General features: G+C 32.5%; 1 protein-coding gene across 5 annotated transcripts in view; it reads right to left on the reverse strand.

Annotated features, from left to right (window-relative positions):
- Positions 1–2,512: 2,512 nt before the first annotated feature.
- The window catches only part of LOC124367668 (protein yippee-like 2), a 231,823-nt gene continuing 216,324 nt past the window's right edge, over positions 2,513–18,011 (reverse strand). For all 5 annotated transcript variants that reach the window (XM_046824675.1, XM_046824677.1, XM_046824680.1 and 2 more), the window contains 3 exons: positions 16,212–16,255; positions 10,201–10,309; positions 2,513–6,524 (listed from right to left, as the gene is read on the reverse strand). In XM_046824675.1, coding sequence (XP_046680631.1) covers positions 6,432–6,524; positions 10,201–10,309; positions 16,212–16,255 — 246 coding nt within the window. In that variant the 3' untranslated portion in view covers positions 2,513–6,431. The remainder of the gene's footprint in view (positions 6,525–10,200; positions 10,310–16,211; positions 16,256–18,011) is intronic.

Genomic DNA, 18,011 nt, shown 5'->3' on the forward strand with positions numbered 1-18,011 from the left:
ATTAGGCGAATCCGTCCAGCCGTTTGTGAGTGATGCTGTTACACACGAACAGTTTCATTTTTATATATATAGATATATTTATTTCAATATTTGACATTCTGCCCTATTTAGCACAGACAAGATAAAACATGTTATTCACAAAACTTTCATATTTTGTGTTGCATATGCAGTATGGCTATTTTAAACCTGCTCTTTTGAATGGTGAGCTAAAAAAAATGCTGTATCTCAAGCGTTTTCTAAGATATTTACAAAAAGATAAGCTGTATGTACTCAAAACAAGTGTCTAAAAACAGAAAAGTGCCATAAGTCAGTCATTTATTCCATATATACAGTGCAGTTAAGGCATGTATGTTTAAATGTGATCCTAATGTGGGGAGAATGCACACAATTTTAGCTCTGAACTTTTAATATTGACATTTGCTATGAGTGTAAATCGTATCTTTGCAATAAAGATTGATTATAGTTAAGGCATTTCCCGCTGTGGCAGCATCCCCTTGAGTTTATTTAGCAGTTGACAATACTTGACATCTGTTGAAGTCACAGTGTTTGAAATAATGTCAAATTCACAACATAAACACTGATCTCAAAACTATGTAAAGAATTCGTTTTAAACATTTTCTTCACCAACTTTTTATGGATCTGATCAGACAGATGTAGACTCCAGTTTCCCGAGGTCAAGTCTTTTTCAGTGTCAGATTTTAGACGCTTCTCTAAGAGGAATGTGAAATGGAGCTTAACGCATCATTCGCATAAAGACTGTGCTAGTATTGAGTTTTGCTTCATTTCACATTCCACTCAGTGCAGCATCTGAAATCTTTACTATAACAAAAAAAAACATAATTTATAACATCTTGGAATTTTTTAATTGCATGGCATCAATGTTAAGTAATAACCAAAGCATTTAAATTTTAGTCCCTCATTTCAGATTTTTATAAAACTGCTTTAACCCTAAATGCTACAAAGCTGGCTGGCATGAAGAGAATTTTCGTCGCCAAATGTCCATCTGAATTGGCAATGACAAATATTCGTCGGCAAAGTAGACATGTATAGTTATTTAAATTTTAGGAATCAAAGGTCACATGAATAGTTTTAACGTGACATATTCTAGCAGATCCTTAACTATAGTAGTGATGAATTGTTATTTCGATTATCGTACAACATCAGACATCGTTCTCAATGAACGTGGCTGAAGTGCGTCACCCATGTTGTTGTTGTCAAACTGTAAACAAGTGCCAGATTTTGTGTTTGGAGTTGCGAATCCAATAGTATTTGTAGACAAGTGTGTGTTATAGTGTTTTAGTGTTGTTATTACTGTGGTTTAGCTTTCTTAGGTTATAGTTTTAGTTGTTTATTAAGGGTGAAAGCTTCAGAGACCGATCGTGTGATCTTAGATAGCTTATTTTGGATCATCCTATTTCTAGTGATAACAAAGTTTATTCTGACATTGAGGTAAATCTGACAGACCGTGTAGCAGACGTGATTCCCTGGTAAGTGTTCTCTCATAATTGTGTGAGTCAGACAGAGAAGTTGTTCCAGCTGGTGATGTCCTTGTCTTTGATGACCTCGTGAATGCTGTCGCTTGAGTGCCGTATGTGAGTTAAATCTAGGAAAAAGAAAACCAATTTCTTATGCCTTGGATGTACTTGTAGAGTTCACCCTAAGTCCTACCATCTGCTCGAACACTATGCCAAAACAGTTTCAGAAGGAGGTTACAAACCCAGAGTAAAATCCAGTGACACTTTGTGAAAGATGAAACTTTGTATACAATTTACATATTTAAATAATGTAGGATTGAAATTTAGTATTTCATTTCATTTTTTTTACTATCATACTTACAAAAATGAATGCAGTCATAAGATTAAGTTTACCCATGAAAGATATTATTTCGTTAGAGATCAATCTATTTCCAAAGACACAATAACTGCGTTTCTTTTATAGAAAGCCATATAACAAATAAGTTTAGAGGTAAAAGTTAGGATAATTATATATTTTTGGAATTGGCACAAATTTAGAATAAGTTATACATTTACAGTTTTGATGTAAAACTTATTGCTAAGCAGTTACACAATGGAAAATTTACAAAAAGTAATTGAAAAAAATATTGTTTAAAAAATTTTGTTAACAATATTATTTACATGGAAACTAACAATAAGTTATTGTTATTATAATATTCACCAAATATATATGTAAATAAATTGACATATAACTTTTTACATTTGGACTCACAGTTATGAAATGGGATACATTATAAAAACATCTGTGTGGCAGTTGAAATAGAGTACACAGTGACACCATTGCCAGTTCTAGGGCCTGATACAAAAAGAATTCCACCAGAAATAAGTAAGCTTAAAACAGTATTGTGGAAACAATGACTGGAATTAAGCTTACTTATGACTACATATTAGTGAGGCTTGTAAGATCCATGTTGATGTAATCCTACCGGCCCCAACTAGCTAAACATGAAACAAGTACAATAAGAACTACAGGTCAGAGGAAGAAATAAAAAGACCAGTTAGCTTGACCACAAAGTATAATCTCTAGCAAGCTTAGCTTGGGTTCTAAGCACAGATACGCTTCAGACCAAGTATCTAGGTGGCTGTGAGTGGATCGGTTCTTTTTGTTATTTTGTAGTTACGATTTTAATACAAAGCTTAACCACTGAGTGATCTAGAATAAGTGAAAATAATTTTGTACAATCATACAGAATTTGGTCCACCAAACAACTTTTCAGGCACCATCGACCACACGCACACATTCACGTCACTTCCGACCGAACACCAAGATTGTCGGGAAACATTCTGACAAGTATCACCGATGTCCGGATACGGTGGCTTGACCCTCGCACAGATTTTTATTTTTTAGTTTGTTACAAAAATACTGACATTCGTACAACTATTTTTAATGCTCTTTAAATATTTTTATTCGTTAAAAAACAAAAAGATTACATCAAAACAAAGAGAAATGCAAAAGCGTACAGCTTTTGTCGTGCATAAAACTCACCTATATACAAATCAGACTAGAATGGATTTGCCGAAATCAAACTAACAACGATGTATGTATAGCAGAAGAAAGTATAAAAACTAAATTAGGTAAAAAAATTATCATCTATAAGTACAGGCTGTCAGACTCCAATTCGTCGGCCAACTGTACTTCCTTGTTAGCACAAAAACGGATCTTTCATACAAAAATATACATTACCAGATGAACAATCTAACTATGTACAACACACTACCGATAATGATTTAAATTTTGAGATTTTCTTATTTTTACACTTTTATTACATATATTTAACTAATATATAGATAACACGTATAGCTATATGAATCTCTGAAGAAATAATGAACCATCAGTTTTTTTGTGTTTTTTGCAGTTAGGCCTTTTTTACAAAAAATGAAAACCACAAATGGAAAAGAACTACAGTAGTAATACACATCAACTATATTGTAGATAACGCTTATCGCAATGCCGACACCAGCATGAGATCAGGTGATATCACAAGTCCACAGAAATATAAGTTCTCGGTTCTCGTATCGAGGACATGTTCTCGACCGAGGGTGTGTTCTCGACCGCACTGACATCTACGTGACTGGTCAAAGTCCCCTTAAGTTTAGTTACACAGTAACAAAACAATTAGTCCTTTTAAACATTTATGTTTTACACATACACTATCTTATCGCTAAGCTTGGAAAGTAAGGTAAAAACAATCTTATCAACTATACAACTTTTGAGAATGTCATTTAGATTATTTGCAACTCATATTGTCAAATTTGATTTAATCCGAATCTTTAAATTTATAAGTAACATAACGAATAAATCCATTAAACATGTAAAGTTAGGCTATGTATGAAACGGAAAGCTACTTTTACAATAATCATTTCCTTTGTAGGGTGTGAACATATACAAAATAAAGAATTGTTGCAGTTATAAGTGGATTACTGATTATTGATCATTACAAAATACAAATAATAATAATGTCATCTAAGAAACTACATCTAGCAACATACTTAATTGTAGAGGAAATTCATCATTGCGTGTCTATGTGCTCTTTTATCAATTACAATAATTCATCATCTCACCTATTAACTACTTTGATAAGGAAGTCAATTTAATAATTTGAAAAGCAATAATATCGTAGAAGTACTTCAGTAGAAAATAGCAAAACAAATTAAACACTAGATATAAATGTAGTGTCAATATGAAATTTCTATCAGCATTCAACAATATAACATTTAAACAATAATTACATATTCATATTAAAATAAAAATACTTATAGCTGTTATTACAATTTTAAATCAAATCTACATGAATAACTGAAATCAAGAATTGTTTAGTCCTTACTGAAATTCCTTAAAACTAATTCAGTCAGATGACTACACTTTAGTAAGTTATATACCTTTTATTATTTTAGTTACCGTACAGTTTGAAAGTATAAAAATATTAAATCCTCAGTAAAAATATGATATTAAACTTTCTTATTTCAAAATTTAAAACATGGCAAGAACCTGACTACATGTTCCTTAACAAAATCACATTTATTATCTTAAGAGTCAAACTCTAAAAATAATGTGTCACTAGTAATTTTATTTGTTACACTGAATGTTTATGGATATTATACGTATGGATATTAGCATTTACTCTTATTTGTAGTCTATATAGTATTATGAGTAATACAATGGTACAATATCATATTAAAATTATATACAACACAAAGACAACATAAACAATCAGATACTATTAATACAAATGAAAAAGTAAGTTTTTAAAATTTAGTAAAAGACTAGTATGAACCAGTCTTAGAGTAATTTCTATATCAAAAATAGTTTGTTCAGATTTACTTGCTGATGTGGGTATAAGTGCGTCAATTGTTTTACAGAGCTGTGGAATATTTTGTATAGCATATTATTGGTTTTTACTTTTTTCATAATTTGTAATTATTTGAGACTTGTATGTATAAACTCAGTTTAGCATTTAAGCAATTAAAGATCAAAACATTAGATTGTAGTCTTAAATAAAAATATGTTTGTATATTATTACTTGACAAAAATTTGTTATTTCTTTTTTAACCTCTTATTCAATATTATTTATAATCTGGTCTGTTAACAAATTCTCATTACGAAAACTGAGCTGTTTAAGTTGTCCTCACATGGTCAGAAGGATGAAATTTATATTGACCCTGGCCTCTATAGTAGGCTATATGTATTGTGTTGTTTATAAAAATCTGAAATGTGTACATGTATGTGTGTTTTACAGACTATTTTTGAGCTGTTTTTTTTTTCAAATTTGACAGAAACCTTCTTTTGCATAAACACACCAAAGTGGAGCCTTAAGGTACTCCGATTACCAAAATGTACTATAAAAGTCCTTCCGAATAAATAGGATTTGTTGATCCAGAAATAAGATCAAATATGACTAAGTATATATAAGTAATTTGCATTAAAGGGCAAATGTATTTTTTTTTATTGCAGTATTCATGATGGTTTTGTTTAAACTGACTTCTAAGTTTCTTTAAAAGAAATCAATACAAATGTTTTAATTCCACTACAGTTTTTTTACCAGAAATAGTTCTTAAAAAATTGTCATTTAGCTTCAGCTTGTTGAAAAAGAATTTATTTTTGTAGGTCCAAAGGGTTTTAGAGGCTTTGGTCCTCAAATTTTTGGACGTTATCAATGTCACCATGTGTGTTCTACAAAAATATGGAAAACTTCAAACAGTGTATTCTGTAGTGAGCCCAGGTAATTTACATCTTCATTACATTCTTTTATACCATATGAACTGGGTATTGTTATTTGTTACTTTGGTCAACACAATTTTTAGAATCTTAATTTAAATAATAGAGTCCATACCAAGGTATACATTTACATTTATTATGTCATTCCATAAACGCAGTTCTTTTTTACCCAAAATTTGGCTGGGCTTAAAGTTATGATAGGCAAAATAGTATTTTTCTTCTAGTCCATAATTAATAACTTAATCACATCAAATCTGACCAAACAAAAAATATTTTGAAACAGAAAATGTTAAACAGAACAGAAGTACATAAACCCCTTATTTTAAATACAAACGTCATAATATAGATTACAAAATATAAATTTTAACATAGAAATTTACAAACAGTAATCAATTAGAGACACAATTCAACGACACCATTCAATACCATCCATGACATCACATTCTTTTTGATTTGCCAGCTCATTGTACTAACGTCAACTGAACCAAATACCCGAGCGTACACTGAAAAATCGACATTTAAAGCTTAAAGTGGAAAACCTGATGCGATCGAGATCGAGGACTACAACGGTGCGGACGTCAGTAGAAACACAAGCACTTCCTCGCATGACCAGTCACGGGTGGTGGAGGGGGTGTGGGCGGGGATGCTGGCGAGGGTGGGCATGTGGCGGCTGTGCGCGGTTCGCTGCGCGCCGCCCACCGCTAGTTGTCCCAGCCATTTTCCTTTATCATGTGTGCCAGTTCGATGATATACTTCCCCTCCTTGTATTTTTGGCTGGACTCGAACGCATGTTCCTGTAAAAAAATTAGCTCATGAACACACAAAGCAATCTTTACTAAAATGGTAAAAGAGGAGGAATTAGCAGAACATATTTGGTTACATTGTCCTGCCATCTTAGAAACTCGGAAAAGATTCCTGGGAGCATATCTCCTCAGCCCCAAGGCCATCAGAGAACATGAGCCCTCAAATCTGATCGGCTTCTCCAAAAGCTTCGGACTTTGAGGACACAAATTTAAGTAAGGGACTTAAGGTCATTTTAGGACTAAGCGCGGGGACAAACCGTCCTTTTCCCTCAGGAAAAAGAAAATCTTTACTAAAATGGTAAAAGTAAGACAACAGTGGGTGGTGTTTTGTAAGAACGTAAATACTTGGTGTTGCTTGTTCTAATACCAACCAGTGGGTCTTTAACATGTTCAATACTGAAGAGTACAGAAGCGATTAGTGAAATAACACCCTATACTAGACACTGAGCTGCTCAAACATCAGTGTTGATTTCCATAGTCACACAAATCTCCAGTTGTAGAAGATATGTCCTCTCTACTGCCCCTTTTCAGATTGTATTGACTTATCAGCAAGGATCTTCTACTACAGACAAGAACTACTCAAATGTTCTCAATATAGTGACTTCAGCTCTTAACTTTACCTGTCTTTATAAGTCTTCAAGATCCAGACCTAAAGGCGAATCTACCATGTATAATGCAAGAGCTAACGAATTAAGAGCAGAGTTTATAAAAAGCCCAGGGATGGCCCATCTTGTTGTGAACGAGGATAAGAAGAAGCAGCAAGAAGGAAGAAAGAGTATGATTTCCATCTTAAAAAAATTAGATGATAGGCCAATGAAAATATCATAGCTGAATCATAAAATAATAACAAAGCGATTTGGAATGTGGTTAATACAGAAAGCGCCTAAAATCACCGTAAAACTCCTCACAGAAACTAAACACAGCTGAAGGCATTGTTGAAAATATTTCTGTTAAAGCAAAGTACTTTAACTCTTACTTAATTAACATCACTGAAGAAACTCTGCAGTCTTAAAACCCCTTACAAAAACCATGTATGAGAAGATAAACTACAACATACATACTCCACCTGCTAATCTCCCATTAATCACACAAGAAGACATCTGAATTGGAGACTCCCTTCTGAGTCTTGAAGTTCTGTGTGAACCTTTAACAGATGTAATAAATAAATCAATGGACCAAGGAATGTTTCCTTCTATGATGAAAACAACCAAAGTCTACCCTTTATTCAAACAAAACATGATACTCACAACATAAAATACTTCAGATCAACACCATTGGTTTCTATCCTTTCTAAGGTGATAAAAAGAGTGGTACTAAGTTCACTTATAAACCATCTGTAAGTTAAAAACTTGCTATTTATGGTCAAAATGGGTTTCTGCCAGGAATGTCCATGTACTATCGGAACATTGGTGGAAATGACTTCATGATAGATGAAACTGACACCAGAATTGCCAACACAAGTACACATTTAGATCTTAGTAAGGTGTTTGACAGCCTTGATCATGATCTTATCACAGTGAAGCTTGAAGACTTCAAAATCATAAGTACGGCAGTCAGGTGGTTCACGAGTTACCTCACATATCGGACACAAACTGTTTAAATAAATGGTACCACCAAAAGTGTAAGATCTAAATTGCAAAAAGTGGAAAGAGGTGTTCCCCAGGGCTCAGTTCTGGGACCAGTACTATTATGGCGAGTCTCCCAGTGCAATTGGATGGCATCACGCTGTAATATACGCTAATGAAACAGTCCTACTCACCAGCAACAAACCTCTCAGAACGCCTAACAATTTTAAGTTTCATTTCCATCAATGTTGCCCAATACTACTACTTAGCAAACAATCTGATATTTTACAAGAAGAAGGCGATTGAACTCATCCTATGAAGATAAAAGGCACAAGTATCTGGCCTGCCTAATATTCAGATCGTTGACTCTACCAAACACGTGGGTGTAATTCTCGACACTTGTCTGTCATGGAACATGCATGTAGTCTTGCTGTGCATTAAACTTGGTTTAGTCACTTTGCACTCAAAAGAGTTAACTCTTATCAGTACAAAAACAAGCAGTAAAAATGTCATATCACTCCTTGTTTCCTTGTTTGTATGGCATCATACTTTAGCGTGGACCATCAAATATCAAATATGCAATGTATTTTTTTAATGCAAAAGTGAGCAATAACAGTACTCTCACCTAGAAAAAGCTGCAGACAATATTTTGTTTGAGATCTAATGATCTTTATGGTTTTTTCCTATACATATGCTCTATGCCTCTTAACAGAACTTGACCAGAAACATGAATATCCACAATCAACATTTGCCAACTGCTTCAACATCCCTGCCCACTGATCTGCATTCTACATAAGGAAGCCCTCCTACGGTGGTGCCAGACTTCTCTCGTGCAAGAATTTTATTTTTGGGAATTGGCTGCAAAAGAACTTTTGGAAATTGACTGTGAAGTTTCCAACCAGTTGGTTGTTGGAGGATCCGGTCTATAAGTTAGTAGTTCTTTGAACGAGCCCGTGTTCTCAAGAGAAAATGAGAGTTTATAGTAAAAAAATTCACTTTATTCCTCTTTGACACTATTTTGATATATGATCACGAATAAAACACTAAAAAAACTCAATTTCAATGTTTGTTTGATTCTCTGTGTAAGTAGGTTAAGCATAAAATATTTTTCAACCATATTAGCAGATGACAATATCAAGAATTTCATCAGTAATACAAAATAACTAAGAAACAAGCCATACAACCGAGATGAATACTTGGATGCTGTCCTTTTTCTGGCTGTACCGAAGTATCTATGTAACGGACAACCTTAATTGGGTTTTCTTTATTTGTTTCAGTCCTAAGGCAAGGAATTGTATTATTTAATATGAAATACACAGACCGATTGAAATTCATCCATTGAAAAGCTGCAATTTGCACAAGTTTAATGAAGACGAACTTTTATAAAAAAAAAAACATGGCCTTGAGTGATGAGTCAAACTTTCCATTTAAGTGATAAAAGTTAATATGTAACCACAAATGTAGGATTCAGGACAGTAAACTTTAGATCATGTTAATGACAGCCAAAAACATAATGCTTTTTGTAAATTGAGCAAGAGAAAACTTTCCGAAGAGAAACAATTAATGAAATAGTGTACCTGAGTTTGATGGAAAACTTTTTAATCCCACAGATTGGCAAGGATGATGAAGATCATTAAGGTGCACTGTTGAACTACTTCATGCAAGTAAAGGACTTTCTCCAGTACCATTTTCCAGATACATTGAATGGTCGAGGCATGCTAAATACATAGACCTCATATTTACTGGACCAAACAAACGGCTATAGAGTTTTCTTTCGGGAGTTTATTAAAGGATCAAGGAGTTTATGTTAGCACCATCCATATGAACCTCTGTAGCAAACCTCTGAGCAAGAATATACCCTACAATAGAGCAAATTATACTTGAAATGGTATAAATATACTCCAGTTCTGGTAAAAAATACTTTAGATGGAATGTGTGCCACATAAATCACATTCTATCTTTTTAGTTATGACGTAAAAAAACTTGTATTTAACCAAAAAATGATACCAAAATCAGGTATTTAAGTAGTTGGTTTTTCCATTTACACTCCTGGTTGGAACTCAATTTCTGAACATGCAGGCTCATAAAACACTTGAACTCACATATTTCCAGCCGAGCGTCGTCTTGCAGCATTCACAGTATATATCAGCGACAGCATGGAGACCAGTGAGCAGAACCCTCTCCTCGGCAGGGCCACATCCCACGTTCACCCTGCGGGCAACAACATGCAATCTTTAAGTCAACATGAAACCCAAGTCTGGAGAGTGATTATAGGTAGATTTCATAGAAATCTGCTTATTGCAATCACCCTCATGATGGAAGTTCCGCAAGATTTTTTGATTTTATCCGATCATGATCCCCAGAATCCAAAACCAACACAATCCGAAAACATATATACGTACGTAAGGGCTTATACAATATAACGCAAGCTTGTGAACACGATAACTGCCGTAATTCTCAAAATATCCAGACAACTTGGTACGAAATCAAGTACTACGTAGCATGGATGAGTTTATTAGTCAGTCTTAACCAATAAAAAGCTTCAAGATGGCTGCCTTCCACATTTGAGCAACATTTTTAACTCAACTAATACCACCATATATCCAAACCGATTCATTTTCTACATATACTATGTAATTATAAATAACTATTATTATTTTACTTTTTTGATACCTCTTAAAGTTTCAAGATGGCGGCTATTCAAATTTTGGATTTGGTCATTCCATTATTCCAAAAACATATAAAACGGCTGACCGGTGCAGTAATTTCTCCCAAGCTGTATACTGGCAAACCAGAGGTCCTTCCTCAAACCCTAGCACAATCGTTTTAAATTTAAATTTCCTACATAAAAGATCCAGTCCTTTTTGTTGTATCCAGAAAATAAGTAAACACTAGGGCTACTTCTAACTCCCTAGCAAACCCCTATCTCCAAATTCAACTAATCATATAAATCCTCTTAATACTCTCATCAGTTAATATAAAAAAAGAAATTGATAGCTTTCCAATGTTTTCTAATGAGTACACAGACTAAGTTAGAATTTGTCTGAATTTCAAGTTTCTAGTATACCAGGAAGTGGGCTTGACATTGTATACTGTCAGTATGACAGAGGGTTTAAAGTTAAAGGTGTTTGAGATACTTGTAAAATCCTTTACCAAATAAGGTAATCTTTATCAGCTGAATAAGATGCTCAGGGTATTTTATTTCACTCAGAAGACATTCTCAGGAATGTTAAGGTTGCAGGGAGTCAAAAGAATCAGGTGCTTTTTCCTTGAGGGAATTGAGTCAATTATGAGAATAAGTAGACCAGGCAGATTGGATCATCAAAGGTTGAGTTTACCGGATGATTATCTTAACCGAGGATATAATCCTTTATTAGAGGAATAAATCTGTTAGAGGTAAAAGTATCTGACTAAGTCAGAAGTCGTCAAAATTTTTCAAGATAAGATCTAGTTAAAAAGGAACCTTTGTGGATTAATATGCTCCATTCTTAGCTACCAATGTCTCATCTATCACTTTTGGATCACAGAGTTGAGTTCATAAACTAATAATGCATCTTCAAGTTGACAGCGTCATGTGAAATCTACCTTTCTTCCAACTGAGACAAAATGGATATTTATTTTAGTTTCATATCATAATTTTAAAATTAAACAAGAAACCTGCTCCAGCTAGGTGTTGTTTTCTATGAATGTCCACGTGTATGATTCATGAAGTATGTACTTCACAGATCATAACTTACCTACTAATCCAACAAAGTACTTTCATCACATGTGATACGATTCTATGTCACATAATAAATGTAATATGATTCTTCTGTCTGTTTATAAATTTGTTTATTCTGTGATTTTCTCGATTCAATCATGGCCATCCCTTATAATCAAGAGTATTACTTAAGAAGGCCCTACCAGGTTCTTGATAAAGTAAATTTTGAATATTATCTCTCTACTTAATTGATTGGAAGGCAACCTCACTTTTCCTCTTTATGAAAGAAAATTTAAAACAAAAATTAACTTACAAGTAGTAGGCTATTTTTTAATTAAATATTTTATTGAATAGAAATAGTTAATTAAGTATGTTTACCTCTAAAATATGCAGTTGCACGCTGCTCACAGAGATGAAAAACTAAGCTAGGTTCTTAACCTTGGCCATGACATTTCTCTTTCTTTGTTTATGATATACTTCAATTTAAACACTGTTCTTATCTAGACATACTCACTGATATTTAAAGTTCATATTGTATAGCCAACATTGCTTGTTTAATCTAACACTTCACATTTTGAAACCTTGAAAACCACTTTGTTTTGATCTCATACAAAGATTGGCAAAGTTGTTTAGTCATCCTTCTCTGTAAGTCTAAGTCACTACTTCTGTACTCTCTACATGCAGTTTCTCAGTTGCCTGGTGAATGTTTTTAACTTGTCATTTATTATATTATAAAATATCATAATGGTTTTTATCCAAATAAATTTTGTTTTTCTATAGTTTTATTTGTTAGCTTCATGTATTTTCACTAACTAATGGTTCACGCTAAGTTTTTAGTACCATTTATAAAAAATTACTCAAATTATGTTTATTCCTCTTATAGCTTACTAATTGATTTTTCATTCAATATTTCTGCTAAGGGATTTCTTTGCAAGTTCTCCTCTGGATATTGTATAATTAATATGCACTTCTCAATTTAAATTATATTGATTTTAATAATTTATTTTGTCTTAAAATTTATTTGAAAATATAATACAATTGTTATATTACCCTATATCAGTCCTAATTTTTTGAAATGGATCAGTGTAACTAATATATGGGTGAATTAAGCTTGATTTAAATGGTATGTGGTTTACATGAATTTACTACATTTTGAAATAGAATTTCAATAAAAACAAGGATTTAAATAAACTTTTTATTTCATTATTTTGGGTATTTTTTTTAGTGTTCATAAATTTTATGCCTTAGGTCCACAAACTGTCTGTAATTTCACACTGATTTCTGTTCTTCTTCTTACCATTGATATCCGAGAATGTTGTGTGTAGTTTTGTTTATGGGAGAGTCTGCAACCTTTTCTCTCCACAGTAACACAGCATCATGACAGGTCACTCACTTGACTGTCACACACTTATCACTTTTAGCAACAGCTGTTGTTGTTGAACGGCTAAATCATGCTGATACCTATGATCACTTACAGAATGTTTCCGACAAGCTCCATTTCACCTTTTTTTTAAACTTCCAGCATTTCAATTTTCCTCCTGACAACAAATCCTATTTTTTTTCGGAAGGATATTTATGGTACATTTTGGTGATGGGAATACCCCAAGGCTCCATTTTAGGCTCTTGTTGTTTACAATATACTCGTATAGCTCATCTATCATCCATTCCGAAACGTGATGTCTAAATTAAGATTTCTCAATTGATCACTAATTGTAGAGATCAACAGACATTGATTCTACTTTAGTTATAACTAAAGTAACTATTACTTTTATACATAACTTATCTTTTACACGATGAAGAGATTGAACAGATATCTATTTTTTGTTATTCTGAAATTTACTATTTCTTTGGTAACTAACGCTTAACAATGAACAAACTTTTACAATCCAATTACCCGTCAGCTGCATACTACGTTATTTATTTGCAAACTTACACAGTTTGACAATTACAAAACTAAAGTGGTAAAACCTAAGCGACTGACACTGCAAATGGAGTTATTCCAGCAATAAACATCAGCAGAGTTGCTGAAATTAAGGTCAAACTTGAGAGCGAGCTTTTAATTAACATCAAATCGTTTTGACATTATATTACCATCTTAATATGCTCCTCCATTTTTCCTATAAAAACTAACATTAAATCTCACTATTAACTCGGTGAGAAAATGATCTAACATCATGTTAATTATGTTTAGGTACATACAACTTATTAGTTTTTATATCGATTGGCTTACAAAAGCAAAACATTTATACTACAACAAAGTGAAACTGGCATATCTACTACTTTTAAGCAATAGAGGTCATAATAGACTGGCCTAGTAGTAATCGAAGCAAACTTACAAATGTAAGCTTGGATGATAGTATTATTTGAAAACGCTTCATGAGATTTTATGTGTTAAGCAACTTGGTAGTGTTAGTTATAAGTTTTTCTGAATGTAATATATACATGATTGTTTTAAACTGTAGATATAAATTATATTAATTATACAAGGAGGTACAATCTGAAAATTAATGAGAATATTTACGCTCTACTGTACTTGTTTTAGACATCTGGCAGATTTACAATTGCGGCATTAATATTTCTATGTAATAAGGTGATAGCTACAAATTCAAATTATAAAACTCCAGAATGTTTTGTATTATTGCATGTAAATGTAAAAGCTTTTAAATAGGTAAGGATTAATGAATAAGGTAAGGTAAATTAATTGTAATTTAATGTAAACTATTTTTGTTGAAATGGTATTGATTTTATTTTTCACATAACTTTTGCTACTGACCAAGAATGTTTAAATGAACCACAAACTACTATGAGATTTTTTAACAATATAGGTATAGTCTAAAGAAAGAAAGCATTGAAAATTACTAAATATGTTATACAGTACAAAATGCCTGGAAACATCCAAATATATTTTTTAATAACCAAAATTCAATTCTCAAAATTTCAATACTTTTACAAAATTTAATACTTTTAGTACTCAAAAGTAGGTACTCTATTTTCTGATGGAATGATACCTTAAACATTTATCCCATACAAAATAGAGGCTGTTTAAAAGTTCAATATTGATCTTAATTCAACAGCCACCATACTATAATGAATACAGCTTATGAAAATGTAGTAGGCGACATTACCTTGATAGAGACAATCAATTGTAACAACATTTGTAATTGTGTTTTGTAGGTTAGTACCAATTGCATGGATACTAACCTTGTATTTAAGATTTCTATGACACTCCCTATGGGATATTCCCCCATTGTAAGGTATTTACAAATATTTTACACACCCTGTATATAAACCTTATATTAAGGAGAACCGGTGGCAAAGCGATCTAGGGCGTTAAGAGTTTGGCGCTGAATCTGAAATAGTGAAGGTTCAAATTCTGTCTGTGACCATTTCACTTTTTAGAGTATTGAAGTTCTAGTACTGATGTACCGACTCTCCTTGTTCCATTTAATAAGATCTTTGCACAGGCCAGTGGCCCAATAGAACAACCAGATTAAGACAAAAGGAGATTTGCCTCTCTTTTTCTACAAATAAAGTCAACCATCTAATGGTGACATAATTATATGGGCATTAATTTATAGATAATCTGTTAGAGAAACACGAGTAGCATGCACACTGTTAAAAATACATTTATACTGTTCTTAATACTATCAATAATTAAATTTCTTTTGTCAATGAAGTAAGTAAGCGTTAATGTGGTATTTCCATATTTCATTTAGGAAATACTGGAAAATGAATGAATAAAACATAGTCTACTACCATGTTGTAAAACGTGTTTTCCACTTGTATTGTTTCTTAAGTAGACGATATTTTGTTTCTACAATAAACACCAGTGCACTTTTAAATAAATGCTATGGTTTACCATCTTTATGGTTTATGTAAAATGAACACTAGCCATTAATATGTTACCAGAACCATTGATTGCTATTGACAACAAATGAACACTGATAGCCAAGCCATGTTGTGTCATTATGCTGTTATATGTTTAATCTTGTTCACTTAATAATACATTGCTGTGCACCTTATATTTTGTTACTTTGAAGTGCTATTATATAATGTATTCTTATCAAAATTATGTTGCATTGAATAGTTAAATAACGTCGAATAAACCACTGTCTTTTTTTTAGATTCTTAAACACGCATGCCAAAAATGTTCTTCTAGTAAATAAAAACTCTTGATTCTTGAATCCATGCAATGATAATGTATTCAATACATCTAATCTTCTATATTATAAAACAGGATTCAATAAAAAATTACTTTTAAAATTGTTCAATAAAACATAAATTTTGAAGTCAATTATTGCATTGAATTACACTTAATAGTTAAAAATGGTAAAACTCCCAAATGCGTAATGGTTATACATATAACTTTTGCATGAGTGGACAACTGCAAGTGAACAAAATATTTATACTTACACACTGTTGAAAAGATAAGCCCTGCCCTGACTACCCTGGAAGGACTGCAACAGATAAAAAAACAAAAATTAGTACTTAATTGTTTAATAGATACAATTTTTATATAACCAATTAAAAAAGAAGTACTAAAGAGTATTTTATAACATGACTACAAGTACTTAATATCATCAATATTTTTATGTATTTATTTTTTATATACATGAATTTAAATTAAAAGTTTATGACCAGTAATGGAAGTATTTAAAAATCTAATTTTTAAATAATCATATTATACATCGGCTTAGTTAATGTTTAACAAAATCAACATTAAAGCAACATGACAAACATTCACTAGAATAGAGAATGTCTTTTGTTCCATTATTATATAGTCACTTAAACATTGCACTTCCTGCACAAACAGAGGAAACACATTTATACCATGTCTATAATTGAATGATAAGGGAGAAAACAGCACCATTCAAGTCATATTTTACAAAAATCAGTTACCCAAGTAAGGAAACTTTTAAGGTGCAACCTTCTAATGGTACTAAAATAATATCACAAGATAAAACTCAGATACCTATCCACTTTACAAACAATACAATTCCTATTCACTACGGAGATATTAAAAAAAACTTTGTATACAAAGTACAAGGTTGTGTTTTCGTTTGTTATGTTATTAGAGGTTTTTCATATAACAAAACTACTCACTTGTACAGTTTGTTTTAATTAGCTCACTAAACAGCCTCTACTGATTAAGTTAGCTGTTGCCATTTCAAAGACTACACAAAAAAAGCTGTGCTTGGAAATGAGAAAATAAAGTTCAAAATCTCTCTCAATGATTGCTGGTGACAGAGTGAACTGTTAGCATCAAATGACAGCATTGTTGGCTGTGATGATGTATTGCACTGCAGTTAGTGCCAAGTGAGCAAGTCAGCTGATTGCATAACAGCTGTCCTTGTAGACAATAGCAGCGAACAGCTGACCAGTCTAGAGCACACAGAGGTCACTGTCATTGTCACCAATCTTGTTTTGATTCATCTCCACATCAATGGCATTTCTACTAATTTCTTTAACAGTTCAAACTCATTAAACAAGAGGAATAATGAAGGGTAGAATGAGTGTGGATGACCACTGTAGTGTTTTTATTATCCAATGTAGAATGGACATTTTCACACACTGAGTGCGGCAGACACACCAGTACATACTGGATGATTAAAGAGTACTAGAGCCACAGTGAATGTGCTAAAGAGACACTTGGTGGCCACTATTAAATTTACTACTGCTCCGTTAAACATTAGACTGTATAAATATGGAAAAGTTTAAGATAGGTAGATCACGTACTTTTCCATACTGAGTATAATCTTATTGTGTACAATGTGACTTCACATACTTGCCAAATTGGGTTTTTATCAAATAAAAGAGTTAGATATTATATTTTTGATGTATCTTTTGTTGTATAGCTACTTAATACCAGCATTGGTAACTATATTTTTTTTTGGCCTCTCAGGAAGTTTTTATGAAAGAACCTGTTTAAATAAGGAATATGTACACTGAATGAAATATCATTTTTCACCATACTTTAAAATTTAAACCCACATTGTACATTATAGTGGATTTTGAAGGTTTCAGCAAGAAATTATATTTTTCAATATATTTGTAAGAGTACATACAAGGTACTATGTCACATCACGTGTCACATAACATGCTTTCCTGAGGTTGCATGAAAAATATCTAATCCATAACTCATTTAATTCTCGAAATGTCTTGCAGGCTGATATGCAGACAGACAATCGTACAAAAAATAATTTGACACGAACA

This window comes from Homalodisca vitripennis, chromosome 8 (genome assembly GCF_021130785.1).
Source record: "Homalodisca vitripennis isolate AUS2020 chromosome 8, UT_GWSS_2.1, whole genome shotgun sequence".
Classification (NCBI taxonomy): domain Eukaryota; kingdom Metazoa; phylum Arthropoda; class Insecta; order Hemiptera; family Cicadellidae; genus Homalodisca; species Homalodisca vitripennis.